This window comes from Lampetra fluviatilis, unplaced genomic scaffold, assembly GCF_964198595.1.
Source record: "Lampetra fluviatilis unplaced genomic scaffold, kcLamFluv1.1 SCAFFOLD_1124, whole genome shotgun sequence".
Taxonomy (NCBI): Eukaryota; Metazoa; Chordata; class Hyperoartia; order Petromyzontiformes; family Petromyzontidae; genus Lampetra; species Lampetra fluviatilis.
This window is the reverse complement of record NW_027620984.1, coordinates 1-9326: the sequence shown is the minus strand read 5'-3', so window position 1 is coordinate 9326 and position 9326 is coordinate 1. Positions and strand designations below refer to the sequence as shown.

The 9326-nt window shown below is 56.0% G+C and overlaps 1 protein-coding gene across 1 annotated transcript; it reads right to left on the bottom strand.

Annotated features, from left to right (window-relative positions):
* Positions 1 to 525: 525 nt before the first annotated feature.
* Positions 526 to 7676, bottom strand: CHMP2B (charged multivesicular body protein 2B; the record flags this gene model as incomplete). Its single annotated transcript, XM_078885078.1, has 4 exons — positions 526 to 704; positions 2481 to 2587; positions 4425 to 4527; positions 7482 to 7676. Coding segments are annotated over 4 exons (522 nt in total), but the record flags the coding sequence as incomplete, so codon positions are not given.
* Positions 7677 to 9326: the final 1650 nt, after the last annotated feature.

The following is a 9326-nucleotide window of genomic DNA, read 5'->3' as shown; positions in this document are numbered from 1 at the left end:
AGTAGGTAGGTGAGTGGGGGGTACGGGTGGATGAGGTGCGCTCAGTAAAAGTACAATAATCATCTCAGCATTAACACAACTCACAGTCTGATATCTACCCCACCCCACTCACCCCCTCCCCCCGGGGTCACGACCTCAGTGCACCCCCTCCCCCCAGGGTCGCGACCTCAGTGCACCCCCTCCCCCCCCAGGGTCGGACCTCAGTGCACCCCCTCCCCCCAGGGTCGCGACCTCAGTGCACCCCCTCCCCCCAGGGTCGCGACCTCAGTGCACCCCCTCCCCCCAGGGTCGCGACCTCAGTGCACCCCCCTCCCCCCAGGGTCGTGACCTCAGCCCACCCCCTCCCCCCAGGGTCACGACCTCAGCCCACCCCCTCCCCCCGGGGTCACGACCTCAGATCAACCCCTCCCCCCGGGGTCACGACCTCAGTCCTCTCCCCGGGGTCGCGACCTAAGCCCACCCACCCCCCTCCCCCCGGGGTCACGACCTCAGCCCACCCACCCCCTCCCCCCGGGGTCACGACCTCAGCTCAACCCCTCCCCCCGGGGTCGCGACCTCAGCCCACCCCTCCCCCCGGGGTCGCGACCTCAGTCCACCCCGAGTGCACGCAGCTGGCGCTCGATGTCGTCGTCGCTGACCCTGGAGGACGATGACGACGCGGAGGGAGTGGGGAGGTCGTGCGAGGCGGAGGGAGCACGTGACATCTGGGGGGGGGGGGTGGGGGGGGGTGGGGGGGGGTGAGACACGGTCACGTGACTCACACATAGTGACAGTGACACACACAGTGAGACACACACAGTGAGACACACACAGTGAGACACACACAGTGAGACACACAGTGACACACACACAGTGAGACAGTGACTCACACACACACAGTGACACACACACAGTGACACACACACACACAGTGACACACACAGTGACACACACAGTGACACACACACACACAGTGACACACACAGTGACACACACACACAGTGACACACACAGTGACACACACAGTGACACACACAGTGACACACACACACAGTGACACACACAGTGACACACACAGTGACACACACACACAGTGACACACACAGTGACACACACAGTGACACACACAGTGACACACACACACAGTGACACACACACACAGTGACACACACACACAGTGACACACACAGTGACACACACAGTGACACACACACACAGTGACACACACAGTGACACACACAGTGACACACACACACAGTGACACACACAGTGACACACACAGTGACACACACAGTGACACACACACACAGTGACACACACACACAGTGACACACACAGTGACACACACAGTGACACACACAGTGACACACACAGTGACACACACAGTGACACACACACAGTGACACACACAGTGACGATGACGCGGAGGGAGTGGGGAGGTCGTGCGAGGCGGAGGGAGCACGTGACATCTGGGGGGGGGTGGGGGGGGGTGAGACACGGTCACGTGACTCACACATAGTGACAGTGACACACACACAGTGACACACACAGTGAGACACACAGTGACACACACACACAGTGACACACACACACACAGTGACACACACACACAGTGACACACACACACAGTGACACACACACACAGTGACACACACACACAGTGACACACACAGTGACACACACAGTGACACACACACAGTGACACACACAGTGACACACACACAGTGACACACACACAGTGACACACACGCAGTGACACAGTGACACACACGGTGACACAGTGACACACACAGTGACACACACAGTGACACAGTGACACACACACACACAGTGACACACACAGTGACACACACACAGTGACACACACACAGTGACACACACACACAGTGACACACACAGTGACACACACGGTGACACACAGTGACACACACGGTGACACACACACACACAGTGACACACACAGTGACACACAGTGACACACACAGTGACACACACACAGTGACACACACAGTGACACACACACACAGTGACACACACACACAGTGACACACACACAGTGACACACACACAGTGACACACACAGTGACACACAGTGACACACACACACAGTGACACACACACAGTGACACACACACACAGTGACACACACAGTGACACACACGGTGACACACACACACACAGTGACACACACAGTGACACACACAGTGACACACACACACAGTGACACACACAGTGACACACACACACAGTGACACACACAGTGACACACACAGTGACACACACGGTGACACACACACACACACAGTGACACACACAGTGACACACACAGTGACACACACAGTGACACACACACAGTGACACACACAGTGACACACACAGTGAAACACACAGTGACACACACAGTGACACACACGGTGACACAGTGACACACACAGTGACACACACACACACACACAGTGACACACACAGTGACACACACACACAGTGACACACCCACCGACCTTGCCGCTGGTCTCAATGCCGATCTCGTCCAGGACTCGAGCGACTATCGAATCTCCCTCCTCCTCATCCCCAGACTCGTCAAACATTGAGTCCAGCGTGTCGCTGACTGACAGGGCAACAGGTTAGTTAGCTAGTTAATTAACTAGTTAGTGTGCTAGTTAGCTAGCTAGTTAACTAGTTAGTGTGCTAGTTAGCTAGTTAGTTAACTAGTTAGTGTGTTAATTAGTTAACTAGTTAGTGTGTTAGTTAGTTAACTAGTTAGTGTGTTAGTTAGCTAGTTAGTTAACTAGTTAGTGTGCTAGTTAGTGTGTTAGTTAACTAGTTAGTGTGCTAGTTAGCTAGTTAGTTAACTAGTTAGTGTGCTAGTTAGTGTGTTAGTTAACTAGTTAGTGTGCTAGTTAGCTAGTTAGTTAACTAGTTAGTGTGCTAGTTAGCTAGTTAGTTAACTAGTTAGTGTGCTAGTTAGCTAGTTAGTTAACTAGTTAGTGTGCTAGTTAGCTAGTTAGTTAACTAGTTAGTGTGCTAGTTAGCTAGTTAGTTAACTAGTTAGTGTGCTAGTTAGCTAGTTAGTTAACTAGTTAGTGTGCTAGTTAGCTAGTTAGTTAACTAGTTAGTGTGCTAGTTAGCTAGTTAGTTAGCTAGTTAGTGTGCTAGTTAGCTAGTTAGCTAGTTAGTTAACTAGTTAGTGTGCTAGTTAACTAGTTAGTGTGCTAGTTAACTAGTTAGTGTGTTAATTAGTTAACTAGTTAGTGTGTTAGTTAGTTAACTAGTTAGTGTGTTAGTTAATTAACTAGTTAGTGTGCTAGTTAGTGTGTTAGTTAACTAGTTAGTGTGCTAGTTAGCTAGTTAGTTAACTAGTTAGTGTGCTAGTTAGCTAGTTAGTTAACTAGTTAGTGTGCTAGTTAGCTAGTTAGTTAACTAGTTAGTGTGTTAGTTAGCTAGTTAGTTAACTAGTTAGTGTGTTAGTTAGCTAGTTAGTTAACTAGTTAGTGTGTTAGTTAACTAGTTAGTGTGTTAGTTAGCTAGTTAGTTAACTAGTTAGTGTGCTAGTTAGTTAACTAGTTAGTGTGCTAGTTAGTTAGTTGACTAGTTAGTGTGCTAGTTAGCTAGTTAATTAGTTAACTAGTTAGTTAGCTAGTTAGATAACTAGTTAGTGTGCTAGTTAACTAGTTAGTTAACTAGTTAGTGTGCTAGTTAGCTAGTTAGTTAACTAGTTAGTGTGTTAGTTAACTAGTTAGTGTGTTAGTTAGTGTGTTAGTTAGTTAACTAGTTAGTGTGTTAGTTAATGTGTTAGTTAGCTAGTTAACTAGTTAGTTAGTTAACTACTTAGCTATAGTTAGTGAGTGGTAGGTGAGTGGTAGGTGAGTGAGTGGGTGGGTGAGTGGGTGGGTGAGTGGGTGGGTGGGTGAGTGGGTGGGTGGGTGAGTGGGTGGGTGGGTGGGTGAGTGAGTGAGTGGGTGAGTGGGTGGGTGGGTGAGTGGGTGAGTGGGTGGGTGGGTGGGTGAGTGAGTGGGTGGGTGGGTGAGTGAGTGAGTGGGTGAGTGGGTGGGTGGGTGAGTGGGTGGGTGGGTGGGTGAGTGAGTGAGTGAGTGGGTGGGTGGGTGGGTGGGTGGGTGAGTGGGTGGGTGAGTGAGTGAGTGGGTGAGTGAGTGAGTGGGTGGGTGAGTGGGTGGGTGGGTGAGTGGGTAGGTGGGTGGGTGGGTGGGTGGGTGAGTGGGTGGGTGGGTGGGTGGCTGAGTGAGTGGGTGGGTGAGTGGCTGAGTGAGTGAGTGAGTGGGTGGGTGAGTGGGTGGGTGGGTGGGTGGGTGAGTGAGTGGGTGGGTGGGTGAGTGGGTGGGTGGGTAGTTGAGTGAGTGGGTGAGTGAGTGGGTGAGTGGGTGAGTGAGTGAGTGGGTGAGTGAGTGGTAGGTGAGTGAGTGAGTGGGTGGGTGGGTGAGTCTCACCCATCTCCTCGCTCATCTCCATCTTGGCGTTTTCCTTGCTGAAGGCTTCCATCATCTTCATCGTCTTCATTGGGTCCATCTCCTTGTTCACGGCTCCCATCGTCTGCACCACCACCACAACAACCACCACCACAACCACCACAACATTAACCACCACTACATTAACCACCACAATCACAACATTAACCACAACCACCACAACATTAACTACAACCACCACAACATTAACCACAACATTAACCACAACCAGTAGAACCACCACAACATGAACCACAACCACCACCACAGCATTAACCACAACCACCAACACATTAACCGCAACCACCACAACCAAAACCACCACCACAACCTGAACCACAACCACCAACACCACAACCACCACAACATTAACCACAACCACCCACTCACCCATCCACCCACTCATTCACCCACTCACCTACCCAACCACTCGCCCACCTACCCACCCACCCTCACACCCACCCACCTACCCACCCCACTCACCACCCACCCACCTTCTCACTCACCCACTCACTCACCACTCACTCACTCACCCACTCACCCACTCACTCACCCACCCACCCACTCACTCACCCACCCACCCACCCACTCACTCACCCACCCCACCCACCCACTCACCCACCCACCCACTCACTCACCCACCCACCCACCCACCCACTCACCCACCCACCCACCCACTCACCCACCCACCCACCCACCCACTCACTCACCCACCCACCCACCCACCCACTCACTCACCAACCCACCCACTCACTCACCAACCCACCCACTCACTCACCCACCCACCCCACCAACCCACCCACCCACCCACTCACCCACTCACCCACTCACCCACCCACCCACTCACTCACTCACCCACTCACTCACCCACCCACTCACCCACCCACCCACCCTCTCACCCACCCACCCACCTTAGCAGTAGTCCCCATGGCTGAAGCCATCTTCATCTGCGAGCCGGCCAGCTGGGCCTGTGTCCCCACGCCGGAGATCCTGGCTCCCACCAGCAGCGAGCGCTGACGCTCACTCACCACTCACCCACCACTCACACACCCACCCACCCACTCACTCACTCACCACTCACTCACTCACCACTCACTCACCCACCCACCCACCCACCCACTCACTCACTCACCACTCACCACACCCACCCACTCACTCACCTACCAACCCACCCACTCACTCACCCACCCACTCCACTCACTCACTCACACTCACCACTCACTCACTCACTCACCACTCACTCACTCACCACTCACTCACTCACTCCCCACTCACTCACTCACCACTCACTCACTCACTCACCCACCCACTCAACCACCCACTCACCCACCCACTCACCCACCCACTCACCCACCCACTCATCCACTCACTCACCTACCACTCACTCACCTACCCACTCACTCACCACTCACTCACTCACCTACCACTCACTCACTCACCCACTCACTCACCTACCTACCAACCCACCCACTCACTCACTCACTCACCACTCACCCACTCGCCTACCCACCCACTCACCCACCCACTCACCCACCAACCCACCCACCCACTCACTCACTCACCCACTCACCCACTCACTCACTCACTCACCCACCCACCCACTTACTCACCTACCACTCACCCACACACCCACTCACCCACTCACCCACCCACTCACCCTCTCACCCACCCACTCACCCACTCACCTACCAATCCACCCACCCACTCACTCACTCACCACTCACCCACCCACTCACCCACCCACTCACTCACTCACTCACCACTCACTCACTCACCTACCATTCACTCACCCACCCACCCACTCACCCACTCACTCACTCACCACCCACCCACCCTCTCACCTTAGCGGTAGTCCCCATGGCTGAAGCCATCTTCATCTGTGAGCCGGCTAGCTGGGCCTGTGTCCCCACGCCAGAGATCCTGGCTCCCACCAGCAGCGAGCGCTGACGCTCACTCACCACTCACTCACCACTCACTCACCCACTCACCCACCCAGTCACTCACCCACCCACCCACCCACCCACTCACTCACCCACCACTCACTCACCCACCCACCCACCCACCCACTCACCCACTCACTCACCCACTCACTCACTCCCCCACCCACTCACTCACCAACCCACCCACCCACTCACCCACTCACTCACCCATTCACTCACTCACCACTCACCCACTCACCCACCCACCCACTCACTCACTCACCCACCCACCACTCACCTACCCACTCACTCACCCACCCACCCACTCACCCCACTCACTCACCCACTCACTCACTCACCTACCACTCACTCACCACTCACTCACTCACCTACCACTCACTCACTCACTCACCCACTCACTCACCTACCTACCAACCCACCCACTCACTCACTCACTCACCCACTCGCCTACCCACCCACTCACCCACTCACCCACCAACCCACCCACCCACTCACTCACTCACCCACTCACCCACTCACTCACCCACTCACCCACTCACTCACCCACTCACCACCCACTCACTCACCCACTCACCCCACCCACCCACTTACTCACCTACCACTCACCCACACACCCACTCACCCACTCACCCACCCACTCACCCTCTCACCCACCCACTCACCCACTCACCTACCAACCCACCCACCCACTCACTCACTCACCACTCACTCACTCACCTACCATTCACTCACCCACCCACCCACTCACCCACTCACTCACTCACCCACCCACCCACCCTCTCACCTTAGCGGTAGTCCCCATGGCTGAAGCCATCTTCATCTGTGAGCCGGCCAGCTGGGCCTGTGTCCCCACGCCGGAGATCCTGGCTCCCACCAGCAGCGAGCGCTGACGCTCACTCACCACTCACTCACCCACTCACTCACTCACCTACCCACTCACTCACTCACCCACCCACCCACTCACCCACTCACCTACCCACTCACTCACTCACCCACTCACCTACCCACTCACTCACTCACCCACTCACTCACTCACCTACCACTCACTCACCCACCCACCCACTCACCCACCCACCCACCCTCTCACCCACCCACCCACCTTAGCGGTAGTCCCCATGGCTGAAGCCATCTTCATCTGTGAGCCGGCCAGCTGGGCCTGTGTCCCCACGCCGGAGATCCTGGCTCCCACCAGCAGCGAGCGCTGACGTTGTTGACGCAGCCGCACCAGCTGCTTCGCCAGCGGGCGGCAACCCTCCGAATTGCCGCTCTTTGCCATGCGGCGGATCTCAGCTTCCTGGTGGGTGGGCGGGGTGGTGGTGGGGTGGGTGGGGTGTGGGTGGGGTGGGTGGGGTGTGGGGGGGGGGTGAGTGGATGGGTGGTGGGTGGTGTGGGGTGGTGGGTGGTGTGGGGTGGTGTGGGTGGTGTGGTTTGGGTGGGGTGGGTGGGGTGTGGGTGGGGGGGGTGGGTAGGTGTGTGTGGGTGTGTGTTAGTGGAAGAGTGTGTGTGGGTGGTGTGGAGTGGGGGTGTGTGGGTGGGGTGGGTGGTGTGTGTGTGTGTGGGGTGGGGTGGGTGGTGTGTGGGTGGGGTGTGTGGGTGGGGTGGGTGGGGTGTGGGTGGTATGGGGTGGGTGGGGTGGGTGGTGTGTGTGTGGGGTGGGTGGTGTGTGTGTGTGGGGTGGGGTGGGTGGTGTGTGGGTGGGGTGTGTGGGTGGGGTGGGTGGTGTGTGTGTGTGTGGGGTGGGGTGGGTGGTGTGTGGGTGGGGTGGGTGGTGTGTGTGTGGGGTGGGTGGTGTGTGTGTGTGTGTGGGTGGGGTGGGTGGTGTGGGTGGGGTGGGTGGTGTGTGGGTGGGGTGGGTGTGTGTGGGTGGGGTGGGTGGTATGGTGGGGTGGTGGTGTGTGTGTGGGGTGGGGTGGGTGGTGTGTGTGTGGGGTGGGTGGTGTGTGTGTGGGGTGTGGTGTGGGGAGTGGGTGGGGGGGTGGGTAGGTGTGTGTGTGGGGTGGGTGGTGTGTGTGTGTGGGGTGGGGTGGGTGTGTGGTGGGGTGGGTGGTGTGTGTGTGGGGTGGGTGGGTGTGTGTGTGTGTGGGGTGGGGTGGGTGGTGTGTGTGTGGGGTGGGTGGTGTGTGGGTGGGTGGGTGGTGTGTGTGTGTGTGGGGTGGGGTGGGTGGTGTGTGGGTGGGGTGGTGGTGTGTGTGGGTGGGGTGGTGGTGTGTGTGTGTGTGGGGTGGGTGGGGTGTGTGGGTGGGGTGGGTGGTGTGTGGGTGGGGTGGGTGGTGTGTGGGTGGGGGGTGGTGTTGGGTGGGTGGTGGGTGTGGTGGGTGGGGTGGTGGTGTGTGGGGGGTGGGTGTGTGTGTGGGGGTGTGTGGGTGGGTGGGGTGGGGTGTGTGTGGGTGTGGTGGTGGGTGGTGTGTGGGTGGGGTGGGTGGGGTGGGGGGGGGGGGTGTGGGGGTGGGGGGGGGGGTGTGGGGTGGGGGGGGGTGGTGGGGTGTGGGGTGGGTGGGGTGGGGGGGGGGGGTGGGGGTGGGGGGGTGGGGGGTGGGGGGTGGGTGGGGGTGGGGGGGGGTGGGTGGGGGGGGTGGGGGGGGGGGGGTGGGTGGGGGGTGGGGGGTGGGGTGGGTGGGGGTGGGGGGGTGGGTGGGGTGAGGGGTAATATTTGTGAAGAAAAAAGTGAGTTGTGTGTTTAGGTTTTGATATAGATTATTATTATTAGTGTGTGTTTTGTGTGTTAGTTTAGTGTGAGTTGTGTATAGGGTGTTTGTTGGGGGGTATATAATTTAAAATATATTAATAAAATAAAATAATAAATATATAAATATAATAAATATTATTAATTATATATAATAAATATAATAAATAGATATAAATATATATATAATGAATATATAATAAATATAATATAATAAATATAATATATATAATAAATATATATATATATATATATATAATA